Source organism: Gossypium raimondii, chromosome 1 (genome assembly GCF_025698545.1).
Source record: "Gossypium raimondii isolate GPD5lz chromosome 1, ASM2569854v1, whole genome shotgun sequence".
Classification (NCBI taxonomy): domain Eukaryota; kingdom Viridiplantae; phylum Streptophyta; class Magnoliopsida; order Malvales; family Malvaceae; genus Gossypium; species Gossypium raimondii.
The window spans coordinates 13,886,457-13,910,704 of NC_068565.1; the positions used below are offsets into that span (position 1 = coordinate 13,886,457).

Below are 24,248 nucleotides of genomic sequence, written 5' to 3' on the forward strand. Positions count from 1 at the left end.
CTTTTCTATTCTGGTTCATGGTTTCTCTTGGCTATATGGTTTATCCGAGGGAGAGACCGAGCTTCAAGAAACAATCGATAAATTCGATAGTCCTACTATCCCAATAAAACTAAAATATTTTTGAAATACAAAGAATTGATAAAAATTCAATTAATCCGAATTAAAAATTAGTTAAAAATGGTTAAATTAATATTCCACTATTTTTGAAATTTTAGATTTATTTCAAATTTGGATTTCAAAATAAAGAAAATTTAAACTTTTTTCCTCTTTGAGTGACCATGTAGGGTAAACCTAATAATGGGCCAAGCTGGATTGATGCAAAAAATTTAAGCCCGAGCCTGGCCCAACCCGAAACATAGGACTAAAATTCTATCCAAGCTTGATCCAGATTAAAATTGCTAAACTCGAGCTCAACTCGACCCACCTCTATTATTTTTTTTAGATTAAATTTTTATATAAAACAAATTTAAAAATATAATAAATCAAATACACAAAAACATTAAAATAAATATTTCCCAACAAATTGAAAATACATTAAAAAATATTTATACTTAAATAACACTAAGATGGTTGCAACTTAGCAAGCAAATGCATTTAAAATAGTAGCAAAATTAATAACGAAACAAAAGTTATACAATATACAATTAATAACAACAAAATATTAACTATATAATAGCGAAATGATAACAAAATAGTAACAAAATATTTGACTTGGGCCAGGCCGAGCCCATGTAAAAAAGTTCTACTTAATGTTTGACCCATTTAAAAAATAGGTCTTTTTTTTAAAAGCCTGTCGAGGATAAACCTGATTAAACAATGAACAGAGTAAAGAAAATAAGAATTGAAAAGATCGATCACGCAAATTTTACGTGGAAAAACTCCTCAAAAGATTATAAAAAACCACAAGTAAAAGGAGATTTCACTATAATAAATGAGAGTACAAAAGGTGGAGAGAATTAAAAGAAAATCTGAAGCCCTACAAAAAAAACTCTTCGAAATAAAGAATAAAATTCTCTCAATTTAAATATTTTTTTATAAAATGTAGAGTAACTAAGGCTTATTTATAGGCTGAAATTCGTAGCATATATGACTACAACAACTTTAGGTTAATTAGAGTTTAAGTGGGAAACTAAAAACCAAGTTTAACTAGGAGAAGAAAAGCCAAAATAAACTTTGGTCAAAATAAGAGACATTCTCCCACTGATGGGTGTCGATTCCACCAATATAATCCTATGCCTAATTTGCTAATTTAAGCAGTATAGGGAGTAGGGTCGATCCCTCAGAGACTGGGTTTACTACAAATTGTTGCTCTCTTGACCAGATTTATGTCGGGGCAGTTGTCGTGCCCAAGAAATTTGGGGGAAGGATAAAATTTGAAACCTGGAACCTAAAATAAACAGGAAAAAAATGCGTGAAAAGTAAAAGCTGAAAATAAATTAATAAAAAGTAGTTAAATAAATCTGAAGAAAAAATAATTAAACTAAGCTCAGCTTTAGGCACGGGTTTTTCTCGTCCTTGAACCGATCCTCGAAATTAGGTGAACTCCTCTTTTCCAATAAACTAGTTATAGCTACCAAGGACGCCTCAGACACCAACTCTTCCTTGTGTAAATTAGTTATGGAACGTTCAATAACTAACCCTTACCGATCGAACAACCAATGAAACATTCGTGATTTAGAACTCCGGCAGCTTTGCGTTCTAGAATAGCCTAGCTCAAACCAAATCCCTCAACCGTGTGGGATATTTAAATTCGGTTACTACTTCCCTTGACGGAACCAAACAGCAATCCCCACTAGGCACGCTAATGTGTTTACAGAAAACCGATTAGACAATCGATCCTTTCGGAATTCCAACTGTACGTCTAACCACACTAACTCAAACGACGTCTTTTTTGACTTAGTGTTGATTTGACTTTGTGAGTTGACAAAATCATACTTTTAATCCGGAAAAATAATAAGTACTGGAGTTTAGGAGTTAAATTGCTCGGGTTCGTAACTCACGGTCTTGACGAGGCTAATTCCGACCTAAAGCTGAAAATGGATTTAGTTAACTAAGGTTTGGGGCATATTGGAGTTGGATAAATTAAATAAGGTTAAAATAGGTAAAAAGAATGGGTTGCGTGATTAAGTATGGGGGCTGGAATTTTGGTAGTGTATTAGAGTGGGATGGTTTAGCTACTGGAAAAGAAAAGGAAGTTTGAAAAAGAAATTGTAAATGATTTAAGTTGGTGATAAACTAGAAATTAATAAATTGAAAGAAAAAGAAACCAAAAACAACAAATTGCTTCGTGAGAATGAAGAAGAGATTGCATTCAAAGATGAAAGCTTGGTTTATGACTTGATGAAAAACACTTGATGAAAGACTTAATGAATGACTTGATGATAAAATGAACAAAGTAGTCCCTTATTGATACTAGTGGCTTTGCTAAATTAAGAGCCACTAGCCATAAAAAATCAAGGAAATAAAATATTTCATGATATAAAAATCCCTACATAATCTCCCACTAAGTCAACATAAAATTCCATCTAATTACATCTTGGAAAAATTCTGCTTTGGCCCACCTTCTTTGCTCGTTTCTTCAATCTATCCCAATGGTTTCCTTTTTCTTCTATTTGACCCCAAATTGTACCCCTGCACAAAATTCAATATAAACATGGAAAAATCAGTGGTGCACTCTTATAAATTAACCAATTTAATTACATAAAATATGTAATTTTAGCATTTAATCACTCACAAATCTCCACATTGACTTGTATTTGGACCAACTCCCTTGCCGAGCCCTGTTACAGGCTTAACTGATTCTTCGTTGGATACTTACCAAGTCCAAGCAATGCCCAAACTTTGAAATTAGAAGGCTCTTTGTCAACATATCGGTCGGATTATTTTCTGTGTCAATTTTAAAAATCTAAATATTTCATTGACTAATCAGCTCTCGAACAAAATGATAACAAATTTCTATATGCTTCATTCTTTCGTAATGCATTTGATATTTGGTGAAATTTTTGACACTTTGACTATCATAATATACGACAGTTGCCCCGTTTTCACTTACCAGTTCACTGAACAAGCCCCTTAACCAATTTGTTTCTTTTATTACTTTTGTAATTGCCATGTATTTTGCTTCAATAGTCGACAAAGCCACTGTATCCTGAAGTGTCTTTTACCAACCAATGGTACAATTCCCAAAAGCAAATAGGTAACCTGTGAGAGTCTTTCTTCAATTTAAGTCTCCTGCATAATTAGAACCAACATATTCGACTAAACCCTTTTGAGTTATTCCAAAATCTAAGCACATGTTAGAGCTACCCCGTAAATATCTGAAAATTCACTTAATCACATGCCAGTGCAACTTACTAAGATTGGCCATGTATCGGCTAACAACACTAACAACATATGAAATATCAGGATGAGTGCATACCATTCCATATATCAAACTTCCAACTGCGCTTGAATAAGGTACTTTTGACATATATCTTTCATCATTTTCATTCTGTGGAGAATCTGAAATTGAGAGTTTAAAGTATACAGCTAAAGGATTACTTACCAATTTTGCATCTTGCATCTAAAACTGCTCAAGGATATTCTTGATGTACTTTTTTGTGATAAAAATAATTTTTCGAAATGTCTATCTCTTAAAATTTCCATCCCCAAAATTTTCTTTGCTACATCTAAATCCTTCTTCTTGAACTTAGAGTTAAGCATAATTTTAAGACGATCAATTTCAGATGGATTATTTGTTGCAATTAACAAATTATCAGGATAAAGTAGCAAATATATAAAAGAACCATCATCAAGACATTGTAGATAAACACAACTATCATACCTACTTCGAGAAAAACCAATACTCAACATGAATGAGTCAAACTTTTTATACCACTACCGAAGTGACTACTTCAAACCTGACAAAGACTTTTGTAAGAGGCAAACATGATCTTCTTTACCTCCAAATTTGATGCCTTTTGGTTGTTGCATGTTAGATGTCCTCTTTAAGGTCACCGTAAAGGAAAACAATCTTTATATCTAATTGCTTTAACTTAAGACTATTTGATGCAACAAGATCCAAAAGCACCTGAATGGACGTATGTTTTACAATGGGAGAGAAAACATCATGAAAATCAACTCGCTCCATTAACTGTAGCCCTTTGCAATCGATTTTGCCTTGTACCTAGTGTCGTTAGAACCCGAAATTTTCTTCTTTTAAAACACCCATTTGCAACCAATGATTCTTTTACCGATGGGTAGATTAACTACCCTCCAAGTCTCATTCTTTTGAAGCGATTCTGATATATTCTTCTATTGCAATGAGCCATTAATTAGAATCGAAAGCTTGAACTACCTCATAATAACACAAAGGATCGGTTGAACCAATGTTCTCGACAACATTTAGAGCATAAGCCGCTAGGTTTCCTTTACAATATTTCTATGGTGGCTGGATTTCTCGTATTTTTCTGTCACGAGTCAATTTATAATTAGTTAACTGAGATGGTGAGGGTACCTGAGGGTCGGATAGAGCCCCAAACAGATTCGAAATAGCTTCAAACTTGCAAGAATAAGAATTTTGTTATGTCGTAGTGACATCATGTGACTCTTCATCGGGACGAGACCTCTGTTCGTCGCGTCATTGCCACGTTAGGCATTTCCTTATCAAGATGTCGCCCCCTGTTTTAGCTTTTTACTCCACCTTACTCGATACATTCTGATTTGTTGTGTCTTCAAAAGTAAAAGTTTCATTTTCTAATTGAAACATGGCAGATTCATCAAACATAACATCTTTGCTAAAAGTTATTTTGTCGGATTTTGAACACTACAACTTAAAACCTTTTGTATCGGTAGAGTATCCCAGAATGCATTTAATGGCCTTTGGTTTGAGCTTTCCTTAGCTAACTTTAGCATAAGCAGGACAAAAAAAATTTTAATATTAGAATAATTGGGAAGATTACCTGACCATATCTCCTCTGGAACTATACCGTTCAATGCTTGATGAGGAGATCAATTTACCAAATAACTTGCTAGGTTTACGGTTTTAACCTAAAATTCCTTCCCTAAGCTTGCATTAGAAAGCATGCATTGAGCCTTTTCAAGTGAGGTTCTATTCATTCTTTCTGCAACTCCATTATGTTTCGGAGTTCCAACAACAGTTCGATGTCTTTTAATTCCTTCTCGTTTGCATAAATCATTAAACTTTAACAAACAGAACTCAAGACTATTATCTGTTCTCGACCATTTCATAAATTTTTCGATTTGTTTTTCTAACAGCGTCTTTCACTTTTTGAATATTCCGAATACTTCGCTTTTCTATTTCAAGAAATAAACCTAAACTTTTCTAGAGTGATAATCAATAAAAGTTAGAAAATATTTATAACCTCATTAGAGATGTCAAAAGATGGACCCCATAAATCAGAATGAATATAATCTAGAGTCTCTTTTGTTCTGTGCACTGTTGAATCGAAACTAACTCAAGTTTGTTTCCTGAAAACACAATGCTCACAGAAACCTAACTTACCAACTCCAATGTCTTTGAGAAGACCTCTATTGCACAAGATTATCATGCATTTCTCACTCATATGACTTAGTCGCATGTGCCAAAGTTTGGTTGAATCGAAATCGATGGAGAAAGAGTCACATCGTGTCATCGCAACGTGGTGGTGATTTCAATTTTTCTTTGGTAATCATAGTCGCACCGATAACCATTGACCCTTGTAGAACATATAGGCTGCCCTTTTTCTGTCATTTCATCATAACAAGAGCCCCACGAGAAACTTTCAAGCCATTTAACTCAATGACTATCCTGCAATCGTTAGAATCTAAAATTCCTAATGAGATAAAATTTTTCTTTAAATCGGGAGCATACCTGAAATCTGACAGTGTCCGAATAATTCCATCGTGCATCCTAATTTGTACTGTTCTGATTTCGAATATTTTACATGGAAAGTTATTCTCTATCAGTACAACTTCACCTTCAACTGAACTGTACGTAGAGAACCAATCCCTGATGGGACACATGTGATAGGAGCACCCTGAATCTAATATTCATTCGGAAGTAAGATGAGAGCTTTCGCTCGTTGACACCAATAAGAAATCCCAACCTCTATCCTTGGCTACAATAGCATTAGTAACTTCGGCTTTCTGCTTATCTTTCTCGTCGATTTCAACATCTCTTTTGATTTTATTTTGAAGTTTCCAACATTCTACCTTAATGTGTCCCGCCTTTTTACAATAGCCACAATATTTGTCACGATTTCTGGATTTGGACCTTACTTTAAAATTGTTTCGATTTGTCTTTCTGGTTTGTTGTTTGCCTGTTGCAAGTGAAACTGAGGTTTTCCCTTTTTACATCCTCGAACGAGAGAATATCTCTCTCATAAATCAAAGTTTCCCTAAAAGTTTTATAAGAAGAGGGCAAATAGTATAATAACATAGCTTGATCCTCGTCACTAATCTCTGCTTCAAGATTCTTTAATTCATTAAGAAGGGTAACATACTCGTTAATATGAGTTCTGGTGGACTTACCTTCGGCCATTCTAAATGTGTAAAGACGTTGTTTTAATACTAACATGTTGGCTCGAGATTTCGTCATATACAAGACTTTTAGTTTTTTCCATCACACAGACGCTGTTTTCTTCTTCAAAATCTCCTATAACACATTATTCGTGAGACATAATTAAATAGTGGATAGAGCCTTTTCATCAAGCTCTTCCTATTCTGACTGATCCATATCTTTGGGCTTATTCCTTGTAACGACCTTTTTCAGACCGTTCTGAACCAATATTGTCGTCATCTGAACTTGCCACAAATTAAAATTTTACAATTCCGTCAAACTTCTCAATTCAAACCTTGACGTTTCCATCTCTGAATGGGTTGACTGTGAAAATCGAATTAGCTCTGATACCATTTTGTAGGGGATAAATCCGATTAAATAACAAACATAGTGAAGAAAATAAGAATTGAAAAGATTTGACACACAAATTTTACGTGAAAAAATTTCTCAAAAGAGGATAAAAAATCAGGAGCAAAAGGAGATTTCATTATAATAAATTAGAGTATAAAATATGGAGAGAATTAAAAGAAAACCCGATATAATAGCCTAATTTTTAGAAATGTTAAAAACAGTGGTACGAGACCACCAAATTCAGAAAATAAGCTCGTAAATTTTATTATTTAATAATTACGAGCCAAATATGATTTTTAAGATATTTTTGAATTAGTAATTTGTGTTTTATAAAATTTATTAAGTCAAGAAATTGAGGAAAAGAGGTATCGAGACCTCGATGCTATAAATCAATATTTTTAAAAATATTTACGGAGTGTCAATATGGTAGTGTTAAAGTTTCGTTAGAAAATTTTAACGTTTTGGCAGTCAATTAATTAAAAAGAACTAAATTGAAAAGATGCGAAACTTGCTAAAGTGATTAAATAACTTAACAATTAAATAAGAAAGGACTAAAAGAGTAAATGGACCAACTTAAGTGGCTGAGACGGCATACCGTTAAAAAAATCAAAGATTTTTATGTATTTAACTGACAAAATTGGAATTACAATAAAGTTTATGTGGCCAAAATTTATTTTAAGGATTTCAAGACCATTTCTTCTTGAAATTTTGGTGGGAAACAGCCATGGAAGAGGGTTTAGAGCTGTTCTTCCATATTTTAGCTTCAAGTAAGTGTAATTCCTACTTTTTCCTTGAAATTTTTATGTTTTTAGACTTTTACAATTAGGTCTAACTTAGTATTCTACTAGTTTCTCATTTTGTTGAAAGTTTAGGAAGATACCATTGATAAGTTCATATGATTTTTGTTATTTGATGATGAAATTGAGATGTTAATGGATGTTTAAAGTGTTTTATTAAAGAATTTTGGATGAAAACATGTTTTAAGGATTAAGTTGAAAAGTGTTGAAATTGTGGAAAAATTATAAAATTTCAAGGAATCCATGGGCTGTTATTGATATGTGTGAGAATTATTAGGCTTGAATCAATGATTAAATTAGAAGAATTTCATTTTCCGAGCCTAGGGATGAAATTGTCATATATTAAAAGTTTAGGGTCAAATTGGTAATCAACATTTTACACTAAAACAGTTTTGGGCAGCAGCAGTGGTTTAAATTTGAAAAATCACCAAAAATTGTGGGAATCGAATTATAAGATGAATAAAATATGAAATTAAAGCTTATTGAGTCTAGTTTCTCATAGAAGAAATGGTGTAAGCAATGCAATTGAAAATCATGAGATATAATAAATTTTGTGAGACAATGTCAGAATGATTTCAAGTTCCCCTGTTATGACTTCGGAAAATCACTAAAAATTGTAAAAAAAAATAATTATGGGATAAACTTTATATGTTTAAAGTCTTGAATGAGTCTATTTTCAAAAGAAACAAACAAGAACATTATCCGAATTTTGTACAATGAGATAATTAATTTTTAGTGAAGAGGAGTCAGAACTGTCAAATAGTGAAATAGGGGAAACTTTAAAGAATAAACTGTACTTATTGGCTATGTCAAAAGTTTTGAAAATTTTATGGTAAAAATATATATGAGTCTAGTTTCAAGGAAAATTAACAGATCTTAATTTGGAGCTCTGTAGATCTAGATATAAATAAATTAGTGACCCTAACTTAGACAGATAGCTTGAATTTACATACAAGAAAATAGTGAAAGTATGGATAATGTTGTTTAAGTGTGTTATACACATTAAGGATGTGGAATGGAGAGGAGGAAGAGGAAAATATATGAATGAATTGTGTATAAATTGGTCATTCTCCCGATTTTAATCGATAAACGTTGAATTAGAAATGATATAATGTTTCATTTTAAATAGTGATTATGAAATTATGATTATCGTTATGTTATAAAATCGAATTGTAAGTTCATATGGTTAAATTTTAATGATTATTTGATAATTTTAGGAATAACATAATATGTTATTTTATATGTTTGCTATTGAATTGTGAAAATTGTAAAATAAAAGAATATATATATATAAATATATGAAAATTGAATTATAAGTTCAAATTGAGTAGAACGCAAGGTTGAGTACTTCTGATCAGTAACAAGAGATAAGTCAATGTAAGACCATAGCTGGGCTATGGCATCGGAGTGTGTTATGTGATTATGTGTAAGACCATAGTTGGACTATTGCATCGAGGAAATGAAGTACTCAATTTTGTAAGTCGTTCTCTAATTTGACAAATTGTGGTAAGTGTTAAGCAAATTTTATGTGATAAAACATATTGAACAGTGAAATTGAGCTCAATTATGTGATCTCGTCATTCAGAGATTGTGTTTGACAGGTTATGTTAATAAATTATGTGTATGTGAATTTAAGTGACGGAAGTTAAACAGCTAATGATATTGAGCTCATTTACATGAATCTGTCATTTGAAATTGTGATTGACAGGAAGAAATAGTGAATTGTAAATGACTCGAATTATCCAAAAATATTCTGTAATCTTTGGTAATACCTCCAAACCCTATTCCGGCGATGGATACAGGTTAGGGGTGTTACACTTTGGCCAAGTTGTGGCTAGATTATGCCACGTTAAACCTATAAGTTATGCATTGAAATGGTTTATCATGTGGTTAGTTCCAAAAAGAATTATGTTTAAATGCACTAGCTTGCGACTTTAGTTGAATGATATGTTTATGCCTTGTGTGATATGCATAGGAAACGAGTGTGGAAAGGTAATGAAATAGTAAGTTCATACTTAAAGTGTAAAATGAAGAAAAAGGGGATGATGAGTTGAATTGATGTTGTTATTTAAGTTAAAGTGATATTTTCATTGCAAAGTTGAGAATTTCATAAATGTGTTAATGAATGGTATAATCGATAAACGTTGAGTTAAATGGTAATTACATATTAGTATTAAATTTAATGATATTGAATTGAACATAAATTAAATGGAAATTGTTAGTGATATGATTTGAATTGTAAGCATGAGAAATTGTGAATTGAATGAAGTGGGAATGAAGCACTGAATTGCTTGAGTATGTATCAGGTCTCGTAGGTCCTATTATTTATGAATATAATAATTTGAGGATATATTGTGAAGAATTATAAAAGCATTTTAATAATTTGAAAGTTTTAATTTAGATGAAATTTTATAACTCGGAAAAATACGTTTACAAGTGTATGTGTTCTGGTAATGCCTAGTATCCTATTCTGGTGTTGAATACGAGTAAGGGGTATTACACCCGAAACCCCACAAGAAAAACCGTTCGAAATAAAGAAAAAAATTCTCTCAATCTAAATATTTTTGTTGTATAAAACTTAGAATAACTAAGGCTTATATATAGGCTAAAATTCGTAGCATATGCGACTACAACAACTCTAGGTTAATTAGAGTTTAAGTGGAAAACTAAAAATAGAGTTTAACTAGGAGAAGAAAAACTAAAATAAACTTTGGTAAAAAAAAGAGGCATTCTCCCATAAAGCCCATTATTCGATCTTATATTTTTACTAAGATACTCCCACTTTTCGAGCGAGCTTTCGGGGCTGAGTTAGGCCGGTAGGCTTCTTACACATATAAGAGCAACATATTATAAACAAAGGAAAAAGGAGAAATCTGCAAACAACAAGGCAAAAGAAGAAAAAAAGAAATAGCATATTATTTTATTTAAAGTTAGGAATCTTCAATGGAAAACTCCAAATTTATTTTATGGGTTGGGTTGTAAATATTTAATTCATTATAAACGAAGTTTAATGTTTGGGCTTCATATATATATTTTTTAAAAGTACTATTTTGGGTTTTACCCAATTTTTTATTAAATGGATCAACCCTTTAAATTTTTAGTGAAAACTTATTTTCATATTGTGTTCATAAATTTATTTTCAACGGAGTCAAAAAGAGTCATTGAGCTCGGAGCAAGATGGAGAGTTGGCAATGGGAAAAATATTCAAATCAGAGGAGACAATGGGATTCCCATCACAGGTGTTTACAAGTTCTTTCTGAATCAATCTCCCTTGCACCCGAGGCTAATTGACTTTACAATGGGGAGATGGAAAGAGGATGTCATACGAAATGATTTTTCGTGGACGAAGCTGAAGCAATCCTTAACATTCAGCTTTTCAAAGGTAATCGGGAAGATAAACTTATCTGGCATCCAAGTTGTGATGGAAGATACTCTGTCAAGAGTGCTTATAGAAAAATCTGAAGGTCCTTCTTACCGCCAAGAGTGCGTCTCTTTTCCTGGCGGTTATGCAATGGAATCCTTCCTACAGCTGCCAAAGTTGCAGGACGTTGAACAACCCTGAAACTTGTTGTAAACGTTGTGGCGCAAGCAATGAAACTGAGATGCATGCCTTGAGGGACTGCTACTATTCTAAATTAACATTCTTGCCAGCAAGTTCCCCATCGAAATTGTAGAATCTGAAAGCAACAATGGCGTGGACTGGTTAGAATCAACAACCAACTTCATTGATAAGGAGCAGTTCGACCACCTTATTATGAATGCCTGGGCTTTATGGAACGTAATGAATAAGGAAATGTACGGTTCAAAGAAGCAAACGGTTGGCAATCTTGTGAACCCCATCAAGAGCTATTGGAACGAAGTGAATAGCTACAAGTCAGCGCTCAAACTGGCGTCTACTGTGCAAAAATGGAAACCTCCCCCTCCAGACTTGGTCATAGTTAATTTCGACGGAAGTTTCAATGCCAAAGTAAAAGTTTGGGGAGGAGGCATTGTGATTAGAGAGTGTGACGGATTTGTGTTGTCATGCGCAGCTGTTAAACTTGGGGCAGTCACTGGTCCGGAGTCTGCAGAGACTTTAACAACAAAAAAGGCTCTTGAATTTGCTCTCCAAACAGTCTCCAAACAGGACATAGAAGGATTTGGCTGGAGGGAGATGCTTTGCAGATTATCAACAAACTGAAGGAACCAGGGGAGGATTTTTCAAATGTAGCTCCTGCTATTGAAGATGGCATTTTCAATGAATCTTTTTTTTTTTCAACAATTGTTGCTTTCTCTAATATTCCCATACCCTTTTCCTTCAAACTCTATATTGCATTCATTTGAGTTTTACAAAACAATATTAAAATTTTGTTATTAGTACTCGTAATTTGCGAAAACTATGAATTTAATTTTTGTATTTTAATTTGATAAATTGTAGTTTTGTACTTCATGAATTTTGAAATTTTAATCCTAACCCAAACAGTGGCTGTTAAATTCATTTGGTTGAATTCAATTACTAGTATTGTATTATGTATACAATTGTAAATTTGGTCTATATTCTACAATTAAATCATTTTAAGGCCTTATACTTTTAGAATTTTAAAATTTTGATCTTAATACAAATGACGAGCATTAATTTATTAACTGGATTTTAGTGAATAATAAATAATAAGTTAACATGACATTACACATAATATATATGTTTACCGTTATAAATTTTAAAAATAACAAAATTTAATAAATTTAACAGTTATAATATTGATAAAAATAAAAATAAAAAACAGCCGTGAGAAACAGAATTTTAAAATTTGAAAAATATAAGGACTAAAAATAATCAAATTAAAATATATGAATTAAAATAATATCCGCAAAATACGTGGAGTAATAATGGAATTTAACCAAAAAAATTATCCATCATCCGCCTACTCTGTAGCAATGGTCGAAAGGTAGGAGAGGAGAAGATGGTGGCGTGTAGGGAAGCTTTCTGATGTATATCACTGGATTCTAAACATGCATCAATGTGATAGAGACGGTGGATGCCTTTCATCTTCGGACACATTCTTTGGGGAGGTGTCCATAAGCCCAAGCAAGTGATAGTTGCCCAGGCTCTGATTAAGCAATATGAAAATGTTTTTTTTAAAAAAAAAAAAAACCAGAACTAAAATTGGATTTTAAAGATACGCAAATCAAACCAAATTCCATCTGTGAGAATTGGTTCTACTCATCGATTTTTTAAATTTATTTTTTATAATCAAACCAAATAATAAATTAAATGTGATTTGTGATCGCATAAACCACACAATTTCAGAGATCACTTGAAGTCTAAGCCAAGGTGTATTTTCTTGCTATTCCTTTGCGTTGTGCATTTAGTATGTGTATTTTAATTTGATTATTTTTAATTTTTGTATTTTTAAAATTTTAAAATTTTAATTTTGATCGAATAGTAATTATTTTCAAATTTTGATACTCCACATGTATAATATCATGTCAACTTACTATTTCTACATAGTATTTATAAAAAATTAGTTAATAGATTTATCATCTGTTGTTTGCATTAAAATTGAAATTTCGAAATTCAAAAAATATAACTAAGAGTGGTCCAGTCAAAGAACATGGACTGAATCTATAACTTTATGCATAATGCATGACTAATAGCAAAAATTTAACCAAACATGTTTAACTGCTACTATTTGGTCAAGACTAAAATTTCAAAATTTGAAAAGTACAAAAACTAAAATTGATCAAATTGAAGTATATGTACTAAATCCATAAATTACGCAAAGTACAGGATCTAACAGTAGAATTTGACCTTTTCTTTTTTGCTGCTGTTTTTTTTAGGGTAAACTTCAAAATAGTCACTTTTATTTGCCTCATGTTGCATTTTAGTCACTTATGTTTGAAATGTTATGTTTTAGTCACTTACGTTATCATGTTGTAACATTTTAGTCACCGAGCCGTTAATTACTGTTAACGGTGTGACAGTAAGTTGACATGGCATGTTAAATAATTATTTCAAATAAAAATTTTAGGTTAATTTATACAATCGATCCCCATATTTTTTGTTTGAACAATTTAATTTTTTTCTTTTATGTTCTTTTAACTTTCTTTTTATTTTCTTTATTTTCCATTCTCTTCTACTTCTCCCTTTGTTTTTCTCCCTTTTCCATTTCTTTTAACATAGTTTTCCTATGTTTTTCATTTGTTAAAACTAGTCCCTATACTTTTATTTTTTGAACAATTTGATTTTTTGAGTGAGGCGAGCTTGTGGACTAGCTTTAACAAGTGGAAAACATAGAAAAACTACGTTAAAAGAAATGAAGAAGGGAGGAAAACAGTAGAGAAACAAAAGAGAATGGAAAATAAAGGAAAAAAAAGAGTCAAAAGAACATAAAAGAAAAAATAAATTGCTCGAAATAAAAAAATATAAGGACCAATTGTAGAATTTAATCTAAAATTTTTGTTTGAAATAATGATTTAACGTGTCACATTAGCTTACCGTTACACCGTTAACGACTCAGTGACTAAAATGTAATTTGAGACAAACAAAAATGACCATTTTGATAATTTAAGATAAAACATATTATGATTGGAAATGGTAAGTTAAGAAAAAATAAAAGATAAAATATGTAGTGCTAAAATAATATAATAATCTTCTTGATTTTATGATAAAAGCATTACATTTAAGGTAGGAGGACTTGGATGCGAAATAATCCAATTTCCATCCCTAATTATAATAATCATTATAATTATAAAATTTCTCACATATTTTCACGGCACTATATAATTTATATTCACTTGCTACCGGTAAGAAAAAAAAGAGAGCGAGAGAAGAAATTTGCGTCATACACTGGGGCTGGGCTGGGCTGGGCTGAAGAATAGACTCGGGTCATACCTCCGACCCGTCATACACTTGGGGTCGGGCAAGGGGCAAACATGGAAAGGAGGTTGAGAGCGCTTGGATCTGGAAATTTGAAATTCAAAAAAGTTAAGTTTCCGTTGAGAGCAAGGACTTCATTTCTTTTCCTTTTTAAATGTTTAAAGGGAACGGTTATATATATAAACGAAGAAACAGATGAGAGTGATGTGATAATACAAGAACAAAGAAGGGTTTGGTTTTGATTTGAGAGAGAATCGAAGAAGGAATGGAGAAGCCTAGGCAAATCTCAGCAATGGAGGCATTCGAGAAATTGGAGAAGGTGGGAGAGGGAACCTACGGAAAGGTATACAGAGCAAGAGAGAGAGCGACGGGGAAGATCGTAGCCTTAAAGAAGACTCGTCTCCACGAGGACGATGAAGGCGTTCCTCCCACCACTCTCCGCGAGGTCTCCATCTTGCGCATGCTCTCTCGGGATCCTCATGTCGTCAGGTCTCTCTTTCTTTCTTTCTTCTTGTTTTCTTGTAAAGGGAATTTCACTTTTTTAATTTAATCAAAATAGAATTTTCATTCATATTCAGATTGATGGATGTTAAACAAGGACAAAACAAAGAAGGAAAGACTGTTCTTTACTTGGTATTTGAGTACATGGATACTGATCTCAAGAAATACATCCGCTCCTTTCGCCAAACTGGGGAGAACATTCCCGTTAACATTGTCAAGGTCTCTCTCTCTCTCTCTCTCTCTCGCACTCTTTCATACAATTACTTAGCTCGTTTATTGTGGGCTTATGAATACTTAGTAAGCAGAGTCATCATTTCTTTGTTCTGTATTCATTAATGCCTGCGATTTTTCTTAACAGAGCTTGATGTACCAACTGTGCAAAGGTGTTGCCTTCTGCCACGGTCATGGGGTTTTACACAGGTTATTTTAAAACCCTTGCCCTTTCCTCTATTTTCTTCACCAATCTTTTAGGATATTCGATACCTACTTAATCCTTCTTTTCCCTTTAATTGACACAGGGACCTTAAGCCTCACAATCTCCTCATGGATAGAAAGACCATGACCCTTAAAATAGCTGATCTCGGCCTAGCTCGAGCTTTTACTCTTCCCATTAAGAAGTACACTCATGAGATATTAACACTATGGTATAGAGCACCTGAAGTCCTTTTGGGGGCTACTCATTACTCAACTGCTGTGGATATGTGGTCTGTGGCCTGCATCTTTGGTACTGCATACATACCATCTCTGCATTTTATGATTATTATTCACCTATGTATGATCATATTCATACTACTTGATTCACTAAGCAATTTCCATATTTATTCTAGCCGAGCTGGTCACCAAACAGGCTCTATTCCCTGGAGATTCTGAGCTGCAGCAGCTCCTTCATATTTTCAGGTGCGTTCTGGTGCCCCTTTCTAGTCTCTAAATCAACCATTTTGGTGTCTTCTTCCCATTTAATAATTTCTAATTGCATCCTTGCAGGTTGTTGGGTACTCCAAATGAACAAGTCTGGCCTGGAGTAAGCTCACTACCAAACTGGCATGAGTATCCCCAGTGGAGCGCCCAGAGCCTGGCATCAGCTGTTCCTAATTTGGATAGTGATGGGCTACACCTGTTATCGGTAATTCTGCCTTACCTTATCTCACAGCACTACATGAATTGAAACCATCCTCTTCTCTAAACAACAGCTAATATTGACATGTTCTGTTGGCGCAGGAAATGTTGCAATATGATCCCTCAAAGCGTATTTCAGCCAAAAAAGCTATGGAACATCCCTACTTTGCAGATCTGAACAAGGCTTATATTTGAACAGAACAGGGGATAACAGGAGTTTCGTAGTTGAAACCTATCTGCTTCTCTCAAGCATCTAGTATTGGATAATTAGTACTACTGGTAGTGTCTTTTATGATTTGTTGCATTCTGAAATTTGACTTATTATTAGTTTATCCCTCAAATTCCTTTTTTGCTAAAATCTACTTTGGTTTAAGAATACTTGAGCAATGATGGGTTGGGTATGTATGCATCTTATTCTCCAAACCAGGCAGCACCGATTAACTGTGAATTTGAGTTTTTCGTTCAAATGTAACATGAGAAAAACTAACTCAAGATGTTTAAGGCCAAAGCTTATTCTTGATAAACACGGCTGTTATTTGTGTCCTCTCTCCCCATCCAATTATTTTAACATGAAAATAACTAAGCCACAAGGTGAATGTATTGTATCTCTGGTCAATGATATTCAACCAGTGTACTACGATGTGAGTAAAGGCATTCTTCTGCGCTATGCCATAGTTGTCACGAACCCAAATGGTTATTTGAAAGTGTACTTGAGGTTATCTTGGTATAAAATGTATCAGGTTTCCTCCCATAAAAGTAAGCAGTCTAACTCAATATGGTATCCCTAGGAGTGAACGGTTCTTTGTTGGCGGTCGATCTAGTACTGCAAGCCAAGCAATTATAAGAATGCCTAGGAATACGTAACGGACACCGTACCATTTTGTGCCACTAGACTTCACATTATTCTAAGTAAATTTCATATTGTAGCGGCAACATACTTGGATCCATTCTAGCTCCATGTGGACTGATTATCTTGTAGTTGCATAATTTTGGTGAACCTACCTCTCATTTCCAGTATTTTCTTCAAGCAGCAGCTTCGTTCGAAGGGATGTCAACATCATATTTCTTCCTTTAAGGACATAATTTTCAATCCAAGCTGCCCACAATGATCTTTCCCTAACCAGAATAAGTCCCAAAATTTTGATGAAAATAATGCCATGTCTATCAACACCTTCTGATTACAAACGATAGATGATGTTCCAACTTATGCTTACTCTTTTTGTTGATCCCTCGTCACGTTTTCATAAAAAGGAATTGCAAATCTAGGTTATTTTCTTCGGTAGTACTTTGGACGACAATAGAAAACTTTGGACAACAATAGAAAATTTATTCGTCATTTGAATTTATAATTTTTTGAACACATTAGTTTAATAAAATCTCATCGTTCACATTAATATCATTTGAATTTGTCCTCGATAGTTTTTGCAAGCAAACCAAAATGTAAGCGAATATTGACTTATTTATTACCTAATGTTTTAACTAATAATAAGTTACATTATGTGGTCGGGTCTTAATACAAGAATACAACTTGTCTTGAGAATCGAAATGAGCCAATCGGTTAAAGAACTATTATGTTGTCTCAATTATGTAGATACTTTGTCTTGAGAAACAGAACGCTTGATTCTCGAAGATAGAAACATAGATATGATTGTCTAGATTGACAATATGTCGGATAATACTCAAATTAAAGTAATCCTAAATCCATTTATAAATTAATTCACTTGTGATGTTCATAGTGTGACTTACCTTAATCGTGAGTAAGTGATTGACTATTTATACGTGACTCGTATACTTTGATGTATTAAAATTCTAAGTTAAAATAACTAAAGAGTCAAAAGTTGATACGTTTGATATCGACTTTTGCATGAGATAACTTTAGTTATCCCAATAAAGGGTTAATAATATTTTCTCATTGACATTAAATGATAGAAAGTAACGTGATCACGAGTCATTTGTCTAGGAAAATGATTTAATTACTATCATTACATAATAGAAAGTAACGTGATCACGAGTCATTTATCTAGGAAAAATGATGTAATTACTATTTTTAGTAATTGATTTTTTATAAAGGAATATGTAATGATTTCCATGAGATAAAATAGGATCACATTGGGTGAATAAATTTAACTCGAAGAGATACAATATATCCTATGAGGGTAATACACTTATGACAAGTACATTGGACAAACACTAATTAAGTTGCTTTTGTAATTGTATTATAAAGGAGAGTTCAATCATTGTACTTTAGTCGAATAACTCCATGATTAAATAATGTTATAATTAATAGACGAAGAGTGAAACTTAATAACAAATTATTTGAATCCTAATTATATATGTCTAATCAATCCCATCGCTACCTCAACATAACCCAAAATGGATTACATGTAGAACGATACTATAGAATGAATGAAAATTGACAATTAAGAGAAATAAATCGTATGCATCAATATTTGTAGTGAATGCATTTTCTTGTTAAGTACAAAAGATGACCTAAGAATTAAATTAATTTCTTCAAATTATATTTAATTGATTTACTTGATTGAAATTAAATAATTGAAATTCAAAGTGAAATTAAATTTAGTCATCACAGTTTTATTGAACGAGGCAATTGAATATATTTCCTCATAGATTCTAATATGATAAAGTTGTTATAACTTTAACGAAATTAGAAATGAGTTGAAAAAATAATTTAATTGGGTAAATTAATTAAATAATATTTTGGGAAATAGAAAAAAGTAATTATTAGGTTGGTTAAAAGTTTGGATAACACAAATAATTGTATTCAATACATGAGACGAGCCAAATAGGCCCATCCCAAGTGAGATGGGCGACAAACTGTAACACCCATTGCCCGAACCGATTGCCAAGTTTGAACTACAGGATGTTACATTCGTTGTCAAAGCAACTATCGACAATTATACACCATTCGATCATTCAAACATGTAAACACGTATCATTCACATATATAATTATGTTACCTAATCATTTCCTAGTCCCAAACAAGCATACGAAAGCTTTTTTATTAACTTGAGGGTGAATTAAGATTAAATTGTAAAGTTTTCAAAATATCAAGTTGACGTCGTGATTTCATGGTTTCCATGTCGCGACATCACCAACTCAGTGAGTCACGTCGCGACATCACCAATTTGGATACAATCATTTAACATGACACTCATTACATGATCATCGTTTAGGATCAATCAATCAATCTATTTGTTCACCTAAACATATCATTATGTCATTCAAGTTCATCATATGCTTACCTATACATTTTTGGTACACCAAGCACTTATATGACCTTAGTTTGAGCCAAAAAAACATATACCAATTATGTTTCAAGCATAACATCCAATTATACCAATTCCAACTATTCATCAATTTAGCTACCTTATTTACCTCATTTTTGTAATCTTCCACATACCAAAACATATAAGCTTATATCATCACTCATACTAGCATGAAACATGATCAATGCCATACATTTGTCAAGTTAGAAGGAAATCATATTACAAAGATTTAACCATATCACATGTAACACCCCTCACTTGGTCCGGTTGCCAGACACAAGCTATTGGGAGCTACCATAATCAACGGAATAGTTGCATGCAAAATTTTAAATCCAAAATTTAAATAAACATTTAATTATCTCACATAGCCTTCAGGTAAAAACAAACACTTCATATAATTTGACAATTTAATCTCATACATTTAAATTAACAGTTATAACAAAGTTTAAATGATTTCTTCTCAAAATACAATACAAAAGTTTAAACCCACTGGGTGCCCTGAGATCTATACATGTTTCAAACAAAAGGTGTCAGGCTCACACTAGGTTTGAAGTCCCAGGCTTAGCCCCTCTTAATGTCATATAACCGTTTAGATTACCTGAAAACAAAGAAGAGAGTCATGGTAAGTTCGTAAGAAACTTAGTGGGTTCACATATAAGTTACTTCCCCTTTCGAGGACTAGCTTAAGAGCTTGTCACTGGTCGTACTTAGACAAGACTTGCGCATTCAAATGGCGTACAAGGAAATAAAGCATGTAAAAGCAAGTTTCCGCAACTTATACTTGGGCTTGAATTTCACAACGGCACATTACATAGAGCATGAGTTTTCCTTTCGCAGATGATCATAACTCTAATTGTCTCTAGGTATAGACTTGTTACGAGTAAACTTGGTAGATGACCCACCTTGTGGATAAATACATTACAGGTTAACTAGGAGAACAATCCTACGGACTCGCACACACGGATTCATAAAGCAGATTCGTTCGTTTAAATTCATAAATACATAATCATACATGCAGATTCATAAATGCGAATTCATACATGCGGATTCATAGATATAGATCCATAAATGTGGATTCATACATACGGATTGATAGACACAGATTATCCTGTAGACTTTCATATGGAGAAGTCCTACGTATATCTTTAACTTGAAAACTTGAGGACAAGTCCAACGGATTGTCATAGCTTGCACATGCCTATGGCCATGAAACTTGTATACATACATGAGGCTTAAAGCTTTAAACTCCACAGAGTCTCATACTTGAGAAGAACCTTTGTAACATCCCAAATTTTTAATTAAAAGTTTGTAAAATTATTTCAAAAGTGAGCTACTTGATGGTTAAGAGATAGTGTGGAGTTGGTGAAATTGACCTTGAAACCCGAGTTTGAATCCCTTCCATTGTAAATTAAGTAATTGTTTCTATTTATTTTATTTTATTTTTGCTCCCACTCCCTTAATGTGCCGTCCAACCTAGTGAAAACCATAGGTATATATGTTTTTTTTCTAGTTTTTTCCCTCATTTCTCCCTTTACACTTGTCGTCCCTCTTTTATTTTTCCCTCATATGGTCGTGTTACGTAGCACAAGCTGTCTAACAATCGAACAAGGGACACACGGCCGTGTCTCAACCCGTGTCTTAAATCGTGTAACTCACTGAGTTAGGTTACATGGCCGTGTCGTAGGCCGTGTGCCAGACCGTGTAACTCTCTAACTTGTGACACACGGCCGTGTAGTAGGCTGTGTGCTAGACCGTGTAATTCAGTGACTTGACACACACAGCCGTGTCTTAGGCCATGTGAAAATTACATAAAAATAACAAGTGACACACGACTGTGTGATAGCATGTGTCTCAGGCCGTGTGCTCTATAATTTGACCCTTAAAACATGCCATTTCAAGACCAAAACATACCCATTTAAACATGTCATTTGTGCATACATTCAATAGACATAAATATCTTTCAAACACATATAAACATACCAATTTAATCAACCTATTTCACCTAATGAATATGCCATTCAAAGGCACCATATTTATACCAAAACATCATTAACAAAAACAAAGAAATATAGCCATATCTAAAGCACAAAACCTAGTTCCTTTAACTACCACATGACATCAATTATAACCATTCGCATCTTATCATAAACATACCAAAAGACCATATATTACAAGTACTTTAAAGGTGGTCAAAATGACATAAACTTGTCAAGGAACTAAAAGTCCATCAAACAAAATATAAACTTCAATAACATTTACATACCAAATTGACCATTAACACATTCAAGAAATACCATTATAAAAGGTCCTACACATGCCATTTATAACCTTGGCCAAAAAAACTCAAAACTACCGAAATGGTTGCTGGATAGTGTGATATATCTCCGACAAGCTTCCAACCGGTCGAGCTTCCGATAATCTACGAAACAAAGGAAAATAACTACGTAAGCAACTAGTGCTTAGTAAGCTCGTATAAACTCAAACATAACCTACCATTCTTAAGCACAATTTATAAAATAAGCATAACATCATTACCAATACCATAAGCTTAGTAAAATTCTATATAAGCAACATCAAGCTCACAAGTTAGTAAGTTCATACATGATACATATAAATTCAACCATATCATAGGTAGATTTTCATGTACACATCATTTATCACATTAACCTTTTCATAAGATCATGAACCATTATCCAATTGTATACATACCTTGTCATTAACCTTGCTTTCTCGTTGAACTATCTAGAATTACAGTGGATACTCAGGAATGCTCACACATAGTGTGTCTTTCCATATAACCGTAGAATTTCCTTTTCAATAGTGTTCACAGATGTAACACCTCTAACCCGTCTTCGTTGCTGGATTAGGGTTACGGAGCATTACCATAAAATCAGAAACATTTAACATGTTAACATTTAAATAAACTAAACACATTATAATCCATGCAATGACATGTATTTTGTCCCTAAATAGAATAATTTGAAACAAACCAAGAAGTTTAAGAAAAAGTTACAAAAATTGGAAAACAGGGGTCACACGGCTGTGTGGCCAGGCCATGTGACATAGCCTAGGCTGTGTAACATTTGAACAAGGGACATACGACCGTGTCTCAGCCCGTGTCCACACCCGTGTAACTCACTGAGATGCCTCACACGCTAGTATATTAGGCCGTGTGCTAGGCAATGTAACTCTCTGAGTTGCCACACATGTTCGTGTGCTAGACCGTGTGCTAGGTTGTGTAACTCACTGACTTGAAACACTAAGAAAATCTCAAATGACACATGGCCGTGTGAACCTAAAAGTTACCTAAAATCAAGCCATTTCATAACTAATTCATGCATAACTAACCAATCCATTTGTGCACACTTTCAAGGGACTTAAGCGTCATTCAAATAAACATAATCATGTTATTTCAAACAACCTAATTCACCTAACCAATATGTCATTTAAAGGCCCTACAATTGCATCCAAACATCATTTACCTAAACATGCCAATATTTTCATTTTCCAAATGTAATAACCTAGTTCAAATATGTGCCAAAACATGTCACAAGTAACCATTTTTAAGCCAGCATCAACATGCCAAAAGAAGTTTATTTACAAGCATTTGAAAGTGACCAAAATGACATAATTTGGTAAGGCATTAAAGTGCACCAAACCAACACAATTTCAATAGCTTAAACATAACATACATTATAAAAATCCTATACATGCCATTAATAACCTTGGCCAAAATGCTCAAAAACTACCAAAATGATTGCTGGATAGTGTGATAGGTCTTCAGCAAGCTTCCAACCAATCAAGCTTTCGATAATCTATAAAACAAAGGAAAAGAACTACGTAAGCAACAAGTACTTAGTAAGTTCGTATAAACTTTAAACATAACTTACCACTTCCAATATTACAATTCATAGATTAAGTATAAACCATTACCAATTCCATAAGCTTAGTAAAAGCCTATACAACATCATCAAATTCATAATTTAGTATACTTGTTCATGATACATATGAAATCAACCATAAGATATGTAGTTTACCATATATATATATATACGTAACATTTAACTCATTAATGTTGCCATAAGATCATAATTCATTCCATTTGCATACTTACCATTTCATTTCCCTTTTCTTACCCGTTGAACCATCTAGAATTACATCGGATATTCGGGAAAGCTCACACATAGTGTGCCTTTACATATAACCGTAACATTTCCTTTACATCAATGCTCACACGAGCTGTGAAATGGGCCTGCTCACACGAGTTGTGGGTTAGAATGTAAGATACACGATGCTGCTCAAATGAGCTGTGGAGAATCCACAACAAATGCAGGACTTCAGTCATCAGTAGGACATTCAATACCAGCACCTGAAACATGAAATCCCTAATGACATGTCATCCGTATCCTAAGAATTATTAATGTTCAAATGTGACTCATTATCCGTCAATTCATCATAGCATGAATACATTTATATCCAAATTCATTTATAATACAACATAGAAAATATTCAAATTTATCTAACATTAAAACGGTTGCAGTTCATACGAACTTACCTCGATAATTAATGGCGTAGTAGTATAGTCGAACTAATCTGAAGCTTTAGCTTTTCCTCGATTTAAGTTCAATTGTGGTTTATCTTGATCTAAATAAATAATTTCATTAAATTAAGTACTTCTACAATTCAATTTAATCCATAATTCATATTTATGTAAAATTACAAATTTGCCCCTAATATATTAACTTTTTACAATTTAGTCCTTAAGCTCATAATTTAAAATCTAACCATTTTAATCCTCCTTA

At 33.1% G+C, this 24,248-nt stretch overlaps 1 protein-coding gene across 1 annotated transcript; it reads left to right on the plus strand.

Moving 5' to 3' along the window:
• The first annotated feature begins 14,719 nt into the window (after positions 1 to 14,719).
• LOC105783185 (cell division control protein 2 homolog D) lies at positions 14,720 to 16,535 on the plus strand. The gene is made up of 7 exons (XM_012608484.2): positions 14,720 to 15,031; positions 15,121 to 15,262; positions 15,402 to 15,463; positions 15,562 to 15,767; positions 15,871 to 15,940; positions 16,028 to 16,166; positions 16,262 to 16,535. Exons 1-7 carry the CDS (start codon positions 14,808 to 14,810, stop codon positions 16,352 to 16,354), a joined length of 936 nt encoding a protein of 311 aa, XP_012463938.1. The 5' UTR covers positions 14,720 to 14,807; the 3' UTR covers positions 16,355 to 16,535.
• Positions 16,536 to 24,248: the final 7,713 nt, after the last annotated feature.

Excerpts from the sequence above, each read along its gene's own strand:
- LOC105783185 (XM_012608484.2), top strand. The coding sequence starts at position 14,808 with ATGGAGAAGCCTAGGCAAATCTCAGCAATGGAGGCATTCGAGAAATTG. Across the intron at positions 15,768-15,870 it reads GTCTGTGGCCTGCATCTTTG|CCGAGCTGGTCACCAAACAG; the intron begins GTACTGCATACA and ends TATTTATTCTAG. Across the intron at positions 15,941-16,027 it reads CAGCTCCTTCATATTTTCAG|GTTGTTGGGTACTCCAAATG; the intron begins GTGCGTTCTGGT and ends GCATCCTTGCAG.